At 47.0% G+C, this 21521-nt stretch overlaps 1 protein-coding gene across 1 annotated transcript in view; it reads right to left on the bottom strand.

The window, feature by feature from the left end:
- The window catches only part of PCP4 (Purkinje cell protein 4), a 66519-nt gene that overhangs the window by 21107 nt on the left and 23891 nt on the right, over positions 1-21521 (bottom strand). Inside the window, exon 2 of the mRNA XM_021071000.2 lies at positions 13315-13366. Within this exon, the coding sequence (XP_020926659.1) occupies positions 13315-13366 (52 nt within the window). The remainder of the gene's footprint in view (positions 1-13314; positions 13367-21521) is intronic.

Raw genomic sequence — 21521 nt, 5'->3', positions numbered from 1 at the left:
AATGATGACCGTGTTTGGTCCCGGGTAGTCCCAATCTCAGGGGGCTAGAAGCTGCCATTGTCACCCTCCTGCTCCAATAAACCTGACTTCGGGGGGAACCAGCCTGCTCTGCCCTCTACCCCCTTTCCCGGCTGGTCTGTCCCCCTCAGGGTTTCCCTTCATCCCGGGCAGAGATGTACACAGCCTGGCATCCACCCTCACCTGCATCCCGTCTATCAAGTACCCCCCCATCTCTGGCCACCTCCCCTGGCTCCTGAATGTCATCTGAGTTGGACTGGGGCAGGTGAGGGGGGGACTAAAACTGACTGCAGGAACACACATTAACCTTTACAGGGACAGCCTAATTGCTCTGAGAATGTCAAATATGTCATCTTTCCCAAAAGGTCTGACAGTTTGCCTTCCTTGAAAAATATTAGGCCAACCAATGACACTACAATAAAAATTAAAGGATGATATTGATGGACTGCTTTCCTGTCTTCCTTTTTTTTTTTTTTCTGAGACCAATCCAGAACCGGGGTACAAAAATCATGCCTGCTCTGTCTTTGCAAAGCTGCCATCACTTACAGTATAATGGGCTACATTTTTAATTAAGGAGGACCATGAGAGGGAGGGGTGACCTGGCCCAGAGCCCAGGGAGAGAAGAGCAGGGGCCAGATGCAAGGCAGTTCCTCACCTCTTGGCCCTCCTGAGTCGCTCTCCACCCTTTCCCCAACCGCTGTGCTGTGTATTTGGTGGGATTCTTCCCATGGGTGGTACGAGAAACAATCGGAAGGCAAAATGAAAGAGATCAGGCTATTTATTCCTTTGCCTCCCTCTCCGCTAAGGTTGTCAGATAAAATACAGATTGTTCAGTTAAATCTGATTTCCAGATAAACCGCAAAAGTTTAGTATAAGTATAGCCCAAATACTCCATGGGATATACTTATACTAATTTTTGTTTATTTGTTTGTTTATCTGACACTGTAATTTAACTGGTCATTCTGAATTTTTATTTGCTATATATGTCAATCCTTAAAGTTGACAAATTGCCCAAAGGTCAGCAATGTCCTCCAATGGAAAACAGTACCCCCATTAGGCTGCCCCTCCACCCAGCACCCTCTCTGGACCCTGGCGCCTCCCTACAGGCCCTGCCATTGCTAGTTTGAGGCACTACGGTGTTCTTTGCGGGTCCCCTAAACCCTGCACACACCTTTGCAAATGGTCCCTTTGTCCTTAATTCTCCTTGAATAACCCTGGGAAGATGCCCTCCAGCTCCTCCCAGGACCATGGCTAATACGTTGGCCACTAAAGACCTTCACTCTCCCAGCGGTGCTCGTCTAGAGTAGTCCATCCTCAGCTCTGAGAGCCAGCTCCAGCACATGTTAGGTGTTTAGCACGTATTTTCTGAATGAATGAACAAGGAAACAAAACCAAGCTAGAGCCCAGAGCATTTTGCAGCATCCCTTTCCTGATTATTAAGGACCCAAAGCTCTGCATCCTGAAGGGATTCCATTCTTACCAGCAAAGACTAGAAAACAACCCAGGAGGCTCTTGAAGGAGGGTGGAGAGAACGAATGAAAAACAACCAACGGCTAACCAACTGGTTAGCCAAGACAATGGTTTCTCTGTGTCCCAGTTAACTATTCCTGCAGAACGAACCACCCCAAATGAGCAGTGTCAACACCAGAACTGAGTATGCCCTCCCCTAGTTTTGCAGGTTGGTGGGCTCAGCTGGGCACCACTTGGGTGGAATCTCCCTCTCAGACGCAGCAAGATGGCCCAAGCGCCGGACGCACCCTAGGACCTTCACCCACATGTCTGCCAGCCAGGCTGGGGGAGCTGGCACAGCCACTGGCTGGGTGGGCACCTCTGCAAATGGGGGCCCCCCTGCGGGATGGCCGGGCTTCCTCACAGCATGGCAGCTCAAGGTATTGGGACGTCTTAATGGCAACTGACTTCTCCCATGGCGAGCATTCCCAGAGGGGAAAAGCTTCTTAAGGTCCAAGCCCAGAAATCCACAGGGGTCCCCTCTGCTGTGTGCTGTTGGCCTGACAGTCCCAGCTGCCCTGAATAAGAAGAGGACACTTAGAACTCCCTGTCCAGCCAAAGACTCTGCAGCCACCTTTAATCCTCTTCGACATCCGGCCCCAAACCAGAAATCATATAAAATCACCACTAGTATACAAAGTGATCCAGGAGTATTTGCCGCGGTCCTTTAAAAGTAAGGAAAGAGATAAAGAGAAAGGAAGTTTCATGGGCCTGACTTGGAAAATTAATCATATGCAAATTAATTTTCATACCAAAAAGTTCCAGATTAAGAGAAGCAGATTAGAAAGTGCTAGGGGGCAGGGAGCACTGTGAAAGGAGTTGATACATTTTGAATTTTTTTTTTTTTTGGTTCATTGGGTTTTTTTTGGTTTGTTTTTTGTTTTGCTTTTTAGGGCCGCAGCCGTGACATATGGAAGTTCCCAGGCTAGGGGGTGAATTGCAGCTACAGCTGCCAGCCTACACCACAGCCACAGGGGATCCGAGCCACATCTACGAACTAGACCTCAGCTCACGGCAACAGCAGACTGATGACCCACTGATGGAGGCCAGGGATGGAACCTGCATCCTCACGGATACTAGTTGGATTCATTTCTGCTGCACCATGACAGGAACTCCCTGAATTGTTTTTTAAAAAGGCGTTTGTATGTGTCACCCTCAAGCCGGCTGCATGTGTGAGGAAGGGCCTGGGCTTGATTGAATGCTCTCCTTCACAATTTTTAACAGGAGGGAGTTCCCGTCGTGGCTCAGCGGTTAACAAGTCTGACTAGGAACGATGAGGCTGCGGGTTTGATCCCTGGCCTTGCTCAGTGGGTTAAGGATCTGGTGTTGCCGTGAGCTGTGGTGTAGGTCGCAGACACAGCTCGGATCCCGCGTTGCTGTGGCTGTGGTTTAGGCCAGCAGCTGTAGCTCTGATTAGACCCCTAGCCTGGGAACCTCCATGTGCCACAGGTGCGGCCCTAGGAAAAAAAAACAAAAAACAAACAAACAAACAAAAAAGACAAAACAAATTTTTAATAGGAGCTCATGTTTTCCATTTTCCCTGGACCCTACGACCAATACAGCCAACCTCGTCCTCCATAGAGGAGGAAAGAGGTGAGGGGAAAATCAAAGAACAGCTCAGGATAAGCTTATAGGGGCTAGTCTTCAAGAACCTATGGCTGGGTGACGCTGTGCCAACCTCAAGACAAATTCTGCTGTGTGGCAACCCACAGCCTTTGTTCTCCTGACTCCTCCCCCAAAAGGAAGCACCTGCTTCCATGAGTCAAAGCTGCACTGCACTGATGCAGCCAGCCCACTAGACTAGATTTCAGTGCAGGGCCTACAAAACTCCCTATTGCATTTCGAAGTCACTCTTTGTGTGTGTGTGTGTGTGTGTGTGTGTGTGTGTATGCTTTTTTAGGGCCACCCCCATGGCATATGGAGGTTCCCAGGCTAGGGGATGAATCAGAGCTACAGCTGCTGGCCCACAGCAACACAGGATTCAAGCCATGTTTGAGACCTACACCACATTTCATGGCAACACCGGATCCTTAACCCATGGAGCGAGGCCAGGGATCGAACCCACAACCTCATGGTTCCTAGCTGGATTTGTTTCTGCTGCACCACGATGCGAAGTCACTCTTAAAAAGAGGGTTCTGGATAAAGAAGATGTGAGATTGATGATAGATAGATAGATAGATGGTTAGGTAGATAGAGATACACACACAATGGAATACTACTCAGCCATAAAAAAGAATGAAATTTTGCCATTTGCAGAAACATGGATGGACTTGGAGGGCATTATGCAAAATGAAATAAGTCAGAGAAGGACAAATACTATATAATGTCACTTATAAGTGGAATCTAAAAAATAGAACAAACTAGTGAATATAACAAGAAAGAAGCAGACTCAGTGATATAGAGAACAAACCAGTGTTTACCAGCAGGGAGAAGCAAGCGGGGAGGGGCAAGACAGGGGTACAGAATTAAGAGGTGAAAACTGTTAAGTATAAATGAAGCTATAAGGATATATTGTAGGAATATAGCCATTAGTTTACAACGATAAATGGAGTCAAACCCTTAAAAATGTGAATTGCTATAATGTACACCTGTAGCTTATCTAATATTATACTCCAGGTATACTTCAATAAAAATATTCTTTAAAAAAAAAAAAAGGATTCAGAGCCCGTCTGTTCTCAATTTGTCCAAGTTTAGGAAAAGGGGTCACAAGGAGCTCAATAGAGGGAATAAAAACTTGTACCTGGAATGAAATAGTGCCATTTCTTGACTGAATTGTGCAAATTGAACCAAATCTTCACCTTTAATTAGTATGGGAAAGTCCAGCTGCTTACTGACTAAGAATTTTGGCAGAAACCAATCCACAGTGTTGTGTGGCATTTGCCTAAGCTCACAACCATCCCCGCGTGCTCTCCCCAAAGCTGTGTTCTAGAAGCCCTGGCAGGGAGCTTCTCCAAGGCCCTCGGGTTTGTGCCAGGTCTGCGGTTGCGCCAAGGATGCCTGGAAGCCCTCACAGGGTCTTGGAGGCTTCCGTTTCCTGCTCAACCCAGATACGAAAGCAGAGTCCAGTCTAAGAGAAAGTCCAGCTTCTGAAGACAATTCAGCCCACTCTGTTGCTTGAAAACATCCTTTCCCAAAAAGGAAAAGGGGATTTCTCTGTACCAGTATAACCACAGATGCACCCCACTAATAAGAACCCTACACATGTAAGCCATCTTACTATGCAGCTCAGGCTGAAATTCAAGTCGATTCTCTCTTCTGAAAGGCTGCCTGCAGTGAAATTAACTTATTTATAGCATTATGCATTATCACCTATTTAAAAGAATGAAGTTTTGGAGTTCCCATTGTGGTGCAGTGGAAAAGAATCTGATTAGTATCCATGAGGATATGGGTTTGATCCCTGGCCTCACTCAGTGGGTCGGGGACACAGCGTTGCCATGAGCTATGGCATAGGTTGCAGACGTGGCTCAGATCCCACGTTGCTGTGGCCATGGTGTAGGCCGGCAGCTGTAACTCTGATTTGACCCCTAGCCTGGGAACTTCTATATGTTGTGGGTGTGGCCCTAAAAAGAAAAAAAAAAAGAATGAAATTTTTTTCAAGCACTTGAGAGGTATTACCTCCATGCAAATAAGTGATAATTATAATAGGAAACATTCCTATCTATTGATTGGGGCAAAGTCTAGAAGGATCACCACTTTCCTGGAACAAGCCACTGCATAGGCTTAAAAAGATCTTAAGTGGCAATTCTTTGGTGGGGGGGGCATGTATAAATTTCTGGGCCAGGGCTGGAACTCCAGCCACAGCACCAACCCGAGCCACAGCAGTAACAACGCCAGATCCTTAAACCACGGAGCCCCCAGGGAACTCCAAGTGGCAATTCTTTTAGCATAACTTCGTTTTTCCACTAAAGCACACGGGCCTTCTCCATGTGATGCGGAGGAAAATTCCACGTCAGTTGGTTTAAAGCCACCTACTGTTTAACCTCAAAAACAAAGAAGCAAAGGAAGCAAGGAGGGAAGGACAGAGAAAACACTGCTAAGCCCACAAATCAGAATAGTGCTTCAATATTAGAGTTTGGAAAATGAACAGGGCTGTGGCTGCGGTGGGTCTGAGAGCACACCCACCTGCCAGAGGCTGGTTCACCATGAGAGGATGGTGATGTGGGCATTATGGTTTCCTGTTACCTCTTCAGTTCTATGAGCTCAGACCACAGCCCGCCCTGACTGCCAGTTTCCAACGGAGACCCCCGGTCAGGGGACAAGCCGCTGTGTCTGGACCGAAAGCCAGAAGACCCCATCTTTCCTCCGATGTATGTCAAGCCTATCACCTGACTTCCCAAGGAGCGTGGCCTGACACGGCCCCAGCCACCCAAGGCTGCCGCAGAATCGGTTGTGCGTGAGAACGTTTTGAACTTTGCAAACGCATACAGATGTAGAGAATTAAAACCAGCATCAGGCGAAAAGCTCCACTTCTTTGCACAACGCTTCAACCGTGTTGAGTTAAAGACAGATCCAATTAGAATCCTTGATTAACCCCAAGGTATTATCAGCACACTGACGTTATGGCCCTGCTCGACCTAAATCTTACAACTGAGATTGGCAGTAATAAATACCCTGTTAGCAATCACCCCTAAAATACCCATCCCAAGAAGCCGTCCACTTGTTGAAAAATATTACCCATTGGCCAGGTTTGTGTGGAGACCCTGATGGCTTAAAGGCCTGGTTCCATAAGCAGTTCCAAGCCTCCCCACCCCTTCCCCACCTGGATCAATATCAGAAGCAGCCTTGTGTGTATCCACTGCTTCCTTCTGGAATAGAGATTCTTTAGTGCCTTTCAAAGGGCGCATCCAGCTAATAAAGCTGGGTTAGTATGTTACCCATTCTTGTTTCCAATTTTGTTTTTTTCCTGGCTACATCAGACCCAGAAAAAGAGGGAGAGGAGGGCCAAGCGGCCCCCAATGGACACCAGAGCCTTTTGATTTTTCAGCTTGAAAGCTCCGTGTGTCTGTGGCATTCAGGGCAGCGCACGCAATAGAGCAGCACGGGCGAAATCGCGGCTTGGCGCAGGCTTTATGGCTCGAAGCGTGAAAGAGACTGAGAGCTTTCCAGCCTGGGAATCGTTGCATGACTTACAAATTGATAACTTGAGGAAGATGCTTTTCCCACCAGCCAGGTGCAGTCTCTGCACGTCTATACAGCGCGTTTCTGAGTCGCATGGCAGCTCAACATTCGAAGTTCCCGTTTTCCCCGATGGAAGAGGCTTAGAGACCCAGCGTGGCGTTTCCACCCGGACTCCTATTGAGAGTCACGCAGGATGCGTGTATGACAGCCCCCGTGTGGAGCGCAGCTTCCCCGCTGCTCCACCCGGCCCCCGGCTTCCAGGCCCCTGCACACACCAGCCTACAGAAAGGGCACAAATGCTCTCCACGCTGATCCACCGCCTCCCATATATGAAGGGACACGGAGTCGCATCTCCACCTGCTCTGTATGCAGTTACAGAGCGTGATCTCCCCGCGGACGTTCTGGAAATTGCTTTTCCTCCTCGTTCCATCCCAACCTCCCTGTAAGCAGGAGCTAGATCAGCCCCACCGCACCTCCTGCCAGAACCGACCCTCTCTTTTGGGTGCGGTTGAAAATGCACAGCCCCCTTTTGCACCTGGCCCCAAAGGCGGTCCCTTTTTACTCCAGGCTGCTCTCCACCCCTGCACGCAAGACCTCACCCCACGCGCCTTCCCAAACCAAGGACAGGTGATAGATGAAATGCATCCCAGGCAAAAGTGCCGGAGGCGATGTGTGGGCGTGGAGAGATTAAGGAGAGCACTTAATCTTTGGGTACATGCTGGGTGATCTGGGGGGGGAGGCGGTGGTAAAGCGCTTTGGGAGTACATACTTGAAATTTATTTTTTATTTGAGAAGCCAGGCTCAGATCAATGGTAAGTGTATCTATTTGTCTATGAATGCAGGTCTTTATCCCTGTCTCCACCTACTTGACAGAAAAATGAGTAAAATTACTGTGTTTGTGTGTTCCCTCAAATCCGAAGGTGAGATAAACTTAAATGTTAATGATTTTGGGTGCTTTTTTTACAAAACAAGGGGAGTACCCAATGCAATATTTGATCTTATTCATTGTTAGTAATTGCATAATCCTACCAAAGCAAGCTAAATCTTAGGTGCTTCTAGCATATTCCCACACCTTCCAGAAACTTCTCAAGACACGACCCCTTTTCCAAAGAAGAGGCACCTGTTCAAGGATGGTGCCTGAGTAGCTACTTACACCTCAAAGAAACTACAATTTCTCAGTCTTGTAATGTGTGTGGTGGCGGTGGGGGGAGCAAAGCAGTAGTAGCTCCTGTGACCCCTCCTGCTACCAAGCAGCTCACAGGACCATTCTCTATAGCTGACCATGTCAACAGCTGCTCCTGCAGTCCCTCCCTTTGCCAGGAGGCTCTTTGTAGCCGCCATGGGGGGCAGGAGCCTTCCCCCGAGCCCCATTACTCCCTTTGTTTGGCAGCTCTAGGGCGCACTCTCTGTAACCCTAAGGGCAGGGGGCTGCTCCATGGAATATTATTCAGCCACTAAAAAGAGCAAGATAATGCCATTTGCAGCAACATGGATGGGCCTAGAGATTATCCTACCAAGTGAAGTAAGTCAGACAGAGAAAGACAAATATGAAATGAGATCACTAATATGTGAAAGCTAATAAAAAATTATACAAAAGAACTTATCCACAAAACAGAAACAGAGGCAAAAATTTCAAAACCAAGTTTGAGGGGAAACATGGGGGGGAACAAATTGGGAGGCTGGGATTGGCACATACATGCTGCTATATACAAATTCGATCTGTAATAAACACCTACTACCTAGCTCGGGGAAAACTATTCAACTCTCTGAGATGGCCTAGATGGGGAAAGAATCTGAAAAAGAATGGATATATATATGTATATGTTGGGTGATTCACTTTGCTGTACACCTGGGACTGATACAGCCTTGAATGTCCTATACTCCAATGAAATGTATTTAAAATTAAAAAAAAAAAAAAAGAAAGAAAACTGTGGCGAGCCCTGCAGGTAGTTCAGAATGATACCCTCCTTCTGGGCATCTACCTACATCCTGGATTGGCTGGTGGGGAGTCTCTTATCAAACTCAGGTGTGTCCACAGGTCTTTCACCTCCAAAGACACTTTTGGAAACAAATATATCACAGCTCACTAAGTCAAGAGAAATCCATTCCAGTTTGAGAAGTTCAGTTTAGCTGGGATAAGCGTCCAAGCTCTGAAAGAAAACTCCATCAGAGATGTATTACTCATAAACCTTTCCTTTGGATGGGAAGTCTCCCAGCAGGCAATCTCTTTCCAATATTTTCCTACTTTTGTATGAAAATAAAGAAATCTAACTCTTGGAGTCTCTCTGGACGATAGATATCAACAGACAGATCAAAATAGCCCAAATGATTTTCTCCCCGCTCCCCAAAAAAAATCTTTAGGTTGTGTCCAAACTGGTAATCAGTGATAAATAATCTAGATTCAGATGGTTGTGTCTGTGTTTATAAGCATGGTTGAATTTAATGCGGCAGATGAATTGTAGCAGGAGCTATGAAGTGTTGTTTCACTCAGGTGTATTATATCTAAAAATAGGGAGTTCCCACTCTGGCACAGTGGGCTAAGAATCCAACTGCAGCCGCTTGGGTGGGTGCAGGGGTGTGGGTTCAATCCCCGGCCCGGTGCAGTGGTTAAAGGATCCAGCACTGCTGCGGGGTCACAGCTGTGGCTCAGATTCAATCCCTGGCCCAGGAACTTCCACATGCATCCGATTCAGCCATAAAAAAATTAATTAAAGTTTAAATAAAAAAATAGAAACAAATGAAGTCCTCGGCCTAAACTAATCAAAGCATAAATGTACTGTGTTCTTTTTTTTTTCTTTTAGGGCATATGGAGGTTCCCAGGCTAGGGGTCTAATCGGAGCTGCATCTGCCAGCCTACACCACAGCCACAGCAACACAGGATCCGAGCCATGTCTGCAACCTACACCACAGCTCACGGCAATGCCGGATCCTTAACCCACTGAGCAAGGCCAGGGAGCAAACCCACAACCTCATGGTTCCTAGTCAGATTCATTTCCGCTGCACCATGACAGGACCTCCTATACTGTGTTCTTATAGGGATGAAAAACTCTGAAACAGCAAGCTTCTAATGAATTTGTCTTTTTAATTTAAAAAATAAGTATAACCCTAGTATTTCGGGGTGGGGAGGGGGCTATCTTCACACTGCAGATGAGAAACATCTGGATTTGCTGGGTGGTGAATCCAGAGGTTGGTGCTCTGGAGAGTAAGACCATTTTAAGGTTGTTCTGGATACGGTGGGGTGGATATAGGTCAAATTTCAAATTGCACATCAATAAATGCCGCGGCAACAACAAGGCTGCAAAAATAAATCGTAGAAGAATCTACACGCCCAGCCGATGGCCGTCTTGAGAAAATACTTAATATGACAACAATTTAGCAGATCCCCGGAATTTAGATCCCTCTGGTGTTTTAATGTATCTGACTTATGTCCTCTGAGATCCAAGTTAGAATCTCAAGGCACCTGTAATTCACTCCCATTGTCTTCCTTGCTTCGTGTTACAGAGAGGCCTCAACTAAATTTACAATATTTAAAATAAAAACACTTAGACTTGTGGTGAACTCATGAAGTCTGGGGATGTTCATTTTATGATTAATAGATGACTATCCAAGCCTCCTAACATTTTGATAGTCTGTGCCTCAGAGCTCTATTATCATGAGGCCCTGTTCCTTATATGCAGGCAGCTTAATTTGTATTAATAGGAAATAGACCTGAAGATAAAAGATCTCTCAGGATACCCATGATGACCCATCGAAATTTAATAACCTAAATTTCGATGGAATGTAATTTTATGTTGAAATAGACACTCTAAGATGATCTTCTCATATTATGAATTTAAGAACAAGGAGTGAAGCCACTTAGATGTTTAGAGAAGCATCTGTTAGACCACTTCTAGAAATCTTTACCCCAATCTTTCTTGGGTTGTTATCAACTTTTGGCTTCGTCCACGATTAGAGGCAAAAGCACAAACTTAATATTATAATAAAACGCTATGTATGTATATCACATATGAGCACTTTTATCTAAAATTAAGATGGAACATGTCAACAATTTGAATTTACACAACACCATGAGTCTATATCAAACAATCTCTACCTTTTTCTACTCAAAAGTGAAAGCCTTCTAATATCTAGAATTAAAGAAAAGCTTTATCCATGGCACCGTGAATTGTTTCCTTTCTGTTAATTTTTATACCTCCCCAAAAGACACAAGCAATTTTCAATAGAGTGGATCGGTTTTTATGTAAAAGATAGCGGTGTCTCGTGTAACAGCTGACAATTCCCTCTGGTGCAAAGCACAGAGCGTGTAGACGTGCTTTGAAAGACCTGTGACTTCCAGGGTGAAGCCGGGCGGACAGGCTGGAAACACAAGGGACCTGGTCCTGCCATGGCCACCATCCTGCCTGACCCCAGACTCCCGGCTCCTCCTGCACGGTCCTGGAGTTACCTGGATCAGCGGCTCTCAAAGTGTAGACCAGGTATCCTGGGAGCACGTCCTTCCTTCGAGGGAGCCCACAAAGGTCAAAATTATTTTTTTATAGTGCTAAGGTACTATTTGCAATTTTAAGTCTCACCCTCTCAGAGGGGCTGAGTAGAATTTTCCAGAGGCTACACAGCACGTGATTTTATTTCAGACTGAATGTAGAAGGAGCTGTCATCTCTGCAGCCAGACATGAAAGTGATTTGCAGAAACATAAAACTCTTTCTCTGGGGGTGGTAGATGCAAATGGTTCCATTTAGAATGGATAAGCCATGAGGTCCTGCTGTACAGCACAGGGAACTCTATCCAATCTCTTGGAATAGAACATGATGGCAGATAGTATGAGAAAAAAGAATGCTTATATATAATATATATATATATATATATGTATGACTGGGTCATTATGCTGCATAGCAGAAACAAGCACAACACTCCAAATCAACTATACTTTAATAAAAATAAAACTTAAAAAAAAAATTTTTTACAAAACTCACTAAATATTATTTTCTGTCTCAGAAACTATCATTACTTTTTATTCTGAAAATGCTATTTATGTTAATATGCCATAGGTATGTTATTTTTATTTTATTTTTAGGTACTTATTTATTTTTATTTGATTGACCTTCTTTTTTAATGAAGGGACAAGAAAACCTTTCAAAAGTTTCTCCACTTTAATTTCTAACACGAGCATCATAGATCGAGGAAAACAAAATTCCCTTGGGGTCTTTGAGAATTTTTAAGAATGAAGTTGCGAGGGCAGAAGAAATTGAGAACTGCTTCAGGAGGGGATCTCTGAGAAGCTTCTCAGAGATTCCAAAGTTGGCAGGTTCCGTGACACGAACTCCAATGCCAAGAGGGATGTGAATCTGTGAACCCAGAAGATCTGGAAGCCTGGCCAAGAGGAGCGTTTGAGGAGCTCTCCTTTTGTTCCTCCTCTGCTCTCTGACCTCCTGGCTAATAGCCCACGCCACCCCCTGCCCCCAAACACACAGAGAAGATGGGAAAGGCTTACGACAGCTTATTTCCTCCCTACCTCCCCAACCCCCCAGGTCTGATCAGGACTTTCTCAGGCACCAAGACCTCTGCTTATTGACACAATGACCCTTGCACCCCAGGGGTCACCAACCAGACCCTGCCCAGCAGGCTGGCTCCAAAGGGGTGGGTGAGTGAGCAGACCCGGCTGAAGGCACCAGCTGGTGGATGGGTCTTGCCCAGGCCCCACTCAGTCACAGCCATGGATTCTAAGTGGTCTTCAGCCCCCTGAGGAATTTTCCCAGCTGATGTTTGAGACTGGCCTCACTCGCAGTTGGATGAGTGGGCATCAGCCTGAATTTCATCCAGGAGGAAGCAAGAGTAGCTTTCCACAAAAAGTGAGTTCATTTTGCAATTAACCAAAAATAAGGATGCCCGGAACCTCGCCTCATCAGAACCATGACTGGAACCCTTGGCACTTACTGGGGATTTTTTTATCATTACCAGACATCCTCCATCACAACCTCTAAAACGGGGCAGCTGGGCTTCCTCCCAGCTCTGTCTCCTTCAGAGTCCATGCCCTTCCCGTTCCTGGCCTCATCCCAGCAACCCCCACTTCCAGGCTGTTTCCCCATCCATAAAATCTGATGCTTGTCCCTGCAGTGGAAGGCTGCGGGGGAGACTGGGCTCAGGGACGCAAGTGCTCTGGTCTCCGCTAGTAGGTTTATCTGCTGGCGACTCTCGCAGGGGCACTGATCCAGGACCTCCCTTGGGACCAGCCCTGGGCTCTGTGGATGGGGGCTGGGAGTTTGGGGAGGGGGGCGGCTCACAGCAGGTGTTAAGCCCTCCTTTCCCGTGAAGCTCGGAGCTTCACAGTTTTCAAAGCACTTTGCTCATTTGATCTCATGTTATCCTCACCACAACTCAGAGGATTCTCACCAGCCCTAATGAAGAAAGCAGAGAACTATATTTGCACTGTAATTATCATCTTGCCCAAAACGGGTGTCCTCCTCTGGGAGAGGAACTGTTCTTATCACTGCATTTAGCTCAGTTGCCTTTGTCAAACCAGACCACAGTGATGCTTGGAATTGCTAAAATCCACTCTCAGGCTGAGTGCAGGCATAGAGAGTAGCCGATGTGGATGGAAGCCACACAAGGCACATGCCCAAGGCTGCAGATGAGGAAAAAGTACGTAATGGGACTATTCATGGGGGTCTTACCATTTTCGCCAGATGTCTTGTCTTTTCCATTGGTGGCCCCAGCTCCTTGTCGCTAAAGGCATGGGGGGGAGAAAGAAATTGTTATCAGACCGTTTCAGGATTTATTTTTATCGCCCTTACTGTTTCAGATACCTCTTGGCATAGTATCAAGTTCCATGTCACTTTGGCTCAACTGGGGAAAGCATGATGACCAAGAAAAGATCAACCCATGAAAGGACCTGCTGAAATTCCCCAGACCACCCTCCTGGACTCAGTTCACGGGTCACAAGAGAAACCAGACAGAAGACTGTTGATAGAGCCTAATGTCACCGAAAATAGAGGGGAATCAGCCAAGAGTTTGTGCCAACCGCGAGATCAGAACTGTCACTTTTGTCAATGATTACGCTGCTCTATTTTTATCCCTTTCCTATGCTCAATGTCTTATCTTCAAATACGTTTTAATCAACTAAAAATATCTTAGGTCAATAGTCGAGTTTCTCCTATCGCTGAGTTATTTTTCTGTTTTAGTGCCTATCCTCTGTATTTTCATTTTACCAGGTTGACCGAAAGTATAAATTGTTTATGGTTAGTTTTGAATCTTGGGGCAGGCGTCTCTGGCTATGTGTCAGGGGACCTGTGTGCAGTACATTATGTGGGCAAACATAGAAGCACGTTGCCTCAAAGCTTATCCAGCTACTGTCCTTAAATAACACGATGTTCAGAATTGCTCTAGTCCATGGAGAGACATACTTTGTCAATCCAATTTTCTGGTCATTATCAGAAAATATGCTTCAAGTTGAGGAAAAAAATGAAGCCATTGTCAAGTTTCTAACACTCAGGGAAAGAAATGAAGTTGAGCAGGAAGCCCGCTTGTCCAATGTCACATAGCTAGATGGTGGCGGAGTCTAGACGGATGACTGGATCTCCCTGCCAAGCTGGTCTTGCAAAAATTATCTTTGTCACAAAACCATCTGAGCAGGATCCTGGAAAGAGAAGCGAGGCACTGAAGAAGGAGAAAATCAATACAGGTGACACCCACCAGGGTTCAGAGTGCCCTTAAAATTTATATTTGAGTTCAAGGATTCAACCTAAAAATGATAATCAGGAGTTCCCCCTGTGGAGGGAGCAGATTTCTCAGGACTACCTGAGATACTGTCTCCCAGGCTTAAGTCCTAATTTTGCCCCAAATAAAACTTAACTCTCAACTTTCAAAAAAGAAAAGGAGTTCCCACTGTGGCTCAGTGGGATCAGTGGTGTCTCTGAAGTGCCAGGATGCAAGTTCCATCCCTGGTCCAGCACAGTGGGTTAAAGGATCCAGCACTGCGGCAGGTGTGGTGTAGGTTGCAACTATGGCTCGGATTCGACCCCTGGCCTGGGAACTTCCATAGGCCACAGGGTGGCCAGAAAAGAAAAACAATAATAATAACCATCAGTCCCCATTATTGCTCAAAGTTGTCGTGAGACATCCCCAGGTCCTCCGTCAACCCTTGATTAAGCAGCTGGATCATCTGGGGAAAATCTTGCTTTTGAGATCTGATTAGTGTAAATAAGTAAGTGAATACATGATATAGACTTAAGTGAACACAGTTAATCTTGCCTGTGCCCGCTTACTGCCTGGTGCAGATGGTCACTCGAAAAAGAGGCAAACGCAAGTTTTCCGTTTATTACCAACCCCACTACACACAGACACACACAGACACAGACACACACACACACACACACACACACACACACACACACCCCATCCCAGTCAGTATGAAGTGCAAACGCCCACCCAGGTCAGGGGGTGTGTTGCTTCATTCAGAGAAGAAAAAGCACTTCTCTCTGGCAAGAGGGGAAAGGGAAAGTGACAGATTGGAAAGAGTCGATAAATGTGAGTGGCTCCTTCCTATTTAATTTGAAAGGTCTTGTGTTTTCAGGATCCAGACCTGCCCGCCTCCCCACAGAGGCTGCAGCCCTAGCCAACCATCGACTCTTCTTTGATAAACTCCACCTAGCTCCCCAGATCGTGGCCCCGCCATCAAAAGCCCTCAACCTGTAACCTGCATCCTCTTCTCTTGATGAAAACCAAATTACACATTTCCTAAATGCAGTCAATTTGCAAGCAAAAAAAAAAAAAAGGCTACTTTCTTCTTGCCTGGGCTTATTGTGTTCCCTCATTTCAAACACAAAACTGGTAAGTTCACTGCCTGTGATGGAAACCGGATCATTCAACCAGCAGCACGCAGCCACCGCTGGAGGCTGAGCCCCGTCCTGGATCTAAACCCCCCATCCTTCCCCACATAATTCACGGATGACTCAGAGAGCAAAGCAAATTCCATGGAATGGAATGATAGGGTTTTAGACTTGAATGAAGTCAAATTAAGCAGGATACAAGTGCAAAACAGGCACTCAGCCCCATTATCTTTAAATTCCTTAAACACTGACACCTTTCAAATGTCTTCTATACTTCGTGGCGTGAAAGATCGCCTCCTAGAAACCTTTAGAAAATCAAAATGAAATGTGCACAGGGGAAAAGGAGGCTCGTTTTTGCAGGATTCCTAAGACAGGGGTTTTGTGTCAGGTCTTATTTGCCGGAGGCAAAATGAAGCTGCTAGATGTCATAAAGAGATGGTTTCTCAGATGGAAGATGATCCCGACCAAAAAGAGCTAGTCACTGAAAGCATCTAACTTCAGAAATCTTTGAGAGCTGGTGACTTTTTTTTTTTTTTTTTTTTTTTGCTTTTTAGGGCCCAAGGCATATATGGAAGTTCCCAAGCTAGGGGCCGAATCAGAGCTACAGCTGCCAGCCTACACCACAGCCACAACAATGCAGGATCTGAGCCGAATCCGGGACCTACACCACAGCTCATGGCAACACCAGATCCCCGACCCACTGACCAAGGCCAGGGTTTGAACCCACATCCTCAAGGATACTAGTCAGGTTCGTTTCTGCTGTGCCGCAATCAGACCTCCCCGGCGACATTTTTAAGGCAAGGCTGAGAGCAGTGGGAGAACCATCCAAGAGCTTTCCTGTTCCTGGGGTCTATGGCAGTCCTCATCTGTGCTTGTTTTATGACCAGGTGAGGTGGCCAGAATGCCCAGGAACTGGTACCTGGAGGGGGTCTGGGTCAGGCTGGGTGTTGGGATGCTGAGGCCAGACAGGTGGTCCTGGGCATCACCAGTTCATTGAATTCTGGCTGCATCCCTGACTGGCTAGATACCATCAGTGTCCTCATCAGCATCACTCTGCAGACAGCATCCTAAGGCACAAGGGACTGGCTCAAGGTCACACAGCTGGGAGGGGGCAGAGCCAGAGCTCCAACCCCAAGGCGCTGGCTCTGGCGTTTCCCTTTGAACCACCACAGTTTCACATCTCCCAGTATCCTTCTGAGGCCCCCACAGGTGGGGAGGTGCCTGCGTGGAGGTCAGGGTGACTATGTGAGCACCCCAAGCAAGAGTTTTAAGGACACTTGACTTAGGGAAGAAGCTGAGGCAGACCAACAGTCCAGGGCTTGATTGTGGAAGTGCTGTTAGAGCTTTGCTAGCGTTTAAATGACACAAGGACTTGGGGCTAGGCTATGCTGAAATAAGCCACTGGATGGATGTTGTTCTCCAAAAGACCAGTAAGGAGAAGGTTCTTTTCACGGTGGACATCAGGGCCCTGAGAGGAGAAGCTGCCCTTTCTCCACACCAACTCTTGTTCGAAAGCAAGAGAAGACAACCTCCCCATCCTTAGCCCCTGCCATGAGTTCGTCACCCTGAGAAACGGTGTTACCCAAAGAACAGAAGTGGCCACATCAAGAGACCAGAATCTATTCTAATCAGACGAACAATAAGATCCAGTGTTCAAGGAATAGAACATGGAATTCCTGTCATGGCTGGGCAGCTTAAGAACCTGACGTAGTGTCCACGAGGATGCGGGTTCCATCCCTGGTGTCACTCAGTGGGTTAAGGATTCAGTGTTGCGGCAAGCTGCAGTGTAGGTCATAGATGCAGCTCAGATCCCACGTTGCAGTGGCTGTGGTGCAGACCAACAGCTGCACCTCCAATTTGACCCCCTAGCGCAGGAACTTCAGTACGCTACAGGTGTGGTGAAAGAAAGGAAGGAAGGAAGGAAGGAAGAAGGAGGAAAGGAAAACATAAGCAAATTGTCTTCAGAGCAAACCCTGATGTGAAATCCTGGAATTCCCAGGTCTTCCCTAGGAATTGCAGAAGTAAATCCATGATGTCATCAACACCACCACTACGTCACTTAGTTTACCTTTCAATACAACCTGGTTGATTAGTGTATGCAGAAGGCAGAAAAAGGTCTCTCTGACCGATGATATACACCAGTACCAGGTAGACACAGATGTGTCAAACACACCATGGAAATTATCTGGAAGCCCAAACATGGTGTCTTTGAAGAGCTTCCTGCAAGGGGCCCGCAGTGCCTCTGTAGTAGCTGAAATTGGCTTCCACGTTTTCTGACCCACTGGGACAGTCAATCGTCCATGGCCACCAAGAACAGTAGTGGTGGGTACAGACGGGCTTTTGCTTATTTTTTCCTCAGCGGGGCAGAAAGTTGAGGCAAAAAAAAAAAAATCAGCATCCATGTTAATCACAGCAAAACCGGACCAGAGCCCCTCACGATTTGGCTCCCAGGGGAACATGGCTGTGGTTCTTGACCCTCGTCCTGGCCCTTGGCACAGAAGTTCTCCTTCAGGTCCACTCCCAGTCAAGTTCAGCCCCACCCCTGCCCTAACGATGTCACACGTTCTTCAACAGTCCTGGGCGGGGACCCTGCTCTACTCCTTGTCCCACCACGGACCCTCCTGTCTCGGAAGCTTCTAGAACCGTCTTCCTCCTTTGCTAAGTGTCAAGAGGAACAGCCGACTGCTCAAGCCAACCCCGGGCCTGTGATCCTCGGGACACTGGCGTTTCCTCTCCACACGTGTAAGACAGCACCCCTGCCACCGTCCCCAGGACCGCTTTAAAGGACAGGGGGTCCTGTGAGGGAGTGTACGCCACTCAACCTACGTTTGCCCTCACAGATGAGAGGACCACCGGTCTCCTTAGAACACAGATGCCCGTCCTCCAAAGCCCCTCCTTCTAACTTCCCGCTTCACCCTCAGAAAGTGCTAGGTCCCCAGCTAAGGACATGGCGCACAAAGTTAAAATCACAGCCTTGGGGTCGCTGTCTTCTGATGCACAAGCCGGAGGCTTCGTGATGCTGAGGAGACTGCCGAGGAGCAGGAAGGAGATCAGAGGGGACAAGACCGAGCCCGCTGGGGGTGGCCTCCTCTGGGCCCTCAGATCCTCAACCCTTGCCTGGCGACTCCCACGGGTCTCAGAACAGAGTTTTCCTTCTCAGTGATATGGACTGATAAAAAGACAGCATTTCAGCATTTGATAAACCCCAACTCAAAGGAGCCTAAATGAAGAGTGAGCATACAGAGTTCCTTCTGATCATCCAGCAGGGGCCAACTATTTGTGAGAAGGCAGACTTGGTACTTAAAGATACGATTTTTTAAAATTTCTTTTTGGGCCACATCCATAGCACATAGATGTTCCTGGGCCAGGGATTGAATCCAAGCTACAGCTGCGACCTATACCTCAGCTGCAGCAGTGCCAGATCCTTAACTCACTGAGCCACAGTGGGAACTTCATAAAGGTATGATTTTTGAAGTAATTTACCCCGACAGTCCCATTGCATCAAGGGCTACTGGAAAGTAACCAGGAATACGCCTTCGTTTGGTTTTCCAGAAAGCAGAGCCCTCTGTGCTACAGCTTTGTTGGAGTGGGAGGGGCCAAGAATGAGGGGCCAGGGTGGGAGTGGGGCCGAGACAGCCCACACAACAACTCCCACTGGCACTGACAGGTGCACCCAGAACCCCATTTTGGCACCGCCCCCAGGGATGTGCAAACGTGTCCAAGGACAGACCCAGGGTCAAGGAGGGGATCCACCAGCTCCCGCCTCTTGCTGGCCCAAGACGTTCACCAGAGAGCATAATTCCCGAAGCTTCTAGATAGGACCACATCTCCTACCCGGCCCCTGCAGGGGGAAAAGGAGGAAGCCCCAGGGCAAGAGGCGGAGATACATGGCTTAGGCAGGAGGCAATGTGCTGTCCCTTCAGACCTGCCTGAAGGCTGCGGAGCCCATGCCAGCTAGCCACCCACAGAGGCCTCCCTGGTAGGGTCTGATGGGACACCAGAGAGGGGTCTGACTCAGCACATAGGTTTGGCTGGGTGCCTCTTTTCAACCAAGGTGCAAAGGCACGGACAATCCTTTCATATTAGATGCGTCACTACTGGAATAGGCCACACCAGTCTTCTGGTAAACAACTGGCTTTGGAGCCACTTCCTGTGTGTTGAGCTCTGAGCAGGCATTATGATGTGTCCAACCACTTCTCGGCTGTCTCTAGGGCCATATAGACCATCATAATAGCTCTCTTAACACTGTCAGCTTGAATAGAAGGCTTGCTGGTGTCCTGACCATTGCAAACAGACACAAACAATCCTACTGCACGTTCACCACAAGTCTCCACGTCCTGTGAAAACGAGTGACTACATTGCCTCCCAGTCTGCTCTTCTTCCCTGTGAAATCTATCACAAAAGCTGTGAGTGTTCTTGGAGTATTCTCTTGGGCACAGCGAGTGAGGCATTCACCTCGGCACAGAACTAAAGAGGGCAGCAAGAAACTCATTCATCAAGACCAATGCAAAAAAACAAAAATAGAACTACCATATGATCCAGCCCACTCCTGAGCATCTATCTGGACAAAACCATCATTCAAAAAGACACTTGCACCCCGATGTGCATTGCAGCACTATTGACAACAGCCAAGACATGGAAACAACCTTAATGTCCATTGACGGAAGAGTGGATAAAGAAGATGTGGTACACGTACATGACAGAACGTTACTCAGCCATAAAATAGAACAAAATAATACCATTTGAAGCAACATGGTTGGACCTAGAAATTATCATACTAAGTGAAGTTAGACAGTGAAAGACAAACATCACATGATATCACCTATATGTGGAATCTTTAAAAAAAAAAAAAAAAAAAAGAAAAGGATACAGAAATTCCTGCTGTGGCTCAGCGGTAATGAACACAGCTAGTATCCATGAGGATGTGGGTTCGATCCCTGGTCTCGCTCATTAGGTTAAGGATCCAGTGTTGCCATGAGCTGTGGAGTATGACACAGATGCAGCTGGAGTTGCTATGGCTGTGGCGTAGGCTGGCAGCTGTAGCTCCGATTTGATCGCTGGCCTGGGAACTTCCATATGCCGGGGGTGTGGCTCTACAAAGAGAAAAAAAAAAGGATACAAATAAACTTATGTGCAGAACAGAAACACTAGAAACACTCGCAGGCTTCGAAAACACACTATGGTTACCAAAGGGGAACAGGGAGGGGGAGGGTTTGGGATTGGCCTACACACCCTAAGGTACATGGAAGGACTGGCCAGTGGGGACCTGCTGTGCAGCACAGAGAGCTCTAGCCGGTATTCTGTCATCATCTATGTGGGGGAAGAATCTGGGAGAATGGATGTGGACATGGATAACGGAATCACTTTGTTGTACAGCAGAAGTTATCCCAACACTATAAATCAACCAGACTTCAATAAAACCTAAAAAAAAAAAAAAAAAAAAGACAAAGGCTGCTTGGGAGCACGTATATGTGGAATCTTAAGAAGAAAAAGAAAGTGAGACTCACAGGTGCAGAGGGTAGAACGGTGGCTGCGGGAAACGGAAGGGGCTGGGGAGTGTCGAAACGTGTGGTTGTGAGGAAGGCCTGAGGCTCGGCTGTGAACCTGATGGCCGTGTGGACAATACCGTGGTATATTTGAGATTTGCACGACAGTGAAACTTAAGGGCTTTCACCACCGAGAAGGTAAATACGGGAGGTGATGCTTCTGGTCATGAACCTGGCGGTGGGAATCTTTTCACAACGTATGTATAGGTCAGCTCATCCGGCTCTACAATTTACATATGTTTCACGTTTATTTGTCAATTAGACCTCAGTAAGGTTGGAAAAAAGATAAATCATATTTTAATGCAATGCTTTAGAAAATCAAGAGTACTACAAGAAGCCACGAGGACAAAATACCAACATTTTCACCAAGACAGATGAGAGAGCTATTGTGTCACCGCTATTTCCTTCCCCCTTGGGCTCCTGGGGACTCTCCCGGGCACTGGTCACATGTTTTCCTAAAGCAAGTAAAAGATTCAAGAAGTCGGGTCGTGTCAAGGATCTGGAAAA

The sequence above is a fragment of the Sus scrofa genome, chromosome 13, assembly GCF_054392235.1.
Source record: "Sus scrofa isolate SSC_HxYL_T2T_F1_AM1 chromosome 13, Sscrofa_HxYL_maternal_Yorkshire_Landrace_v2.0, whole genome shotgun sequence".
Taxonomy (NCBI): domain Eukaryota; kingdom Metazoa; phylum Chordata; class Mammalia; order Artiodactyla; family Suidae; genus Sus; species Sus scrofa.
Note: the sequence above shows the minus strand (reverse complement) of the source record. Positions and strands in the feature narration are given on the sequence as shown.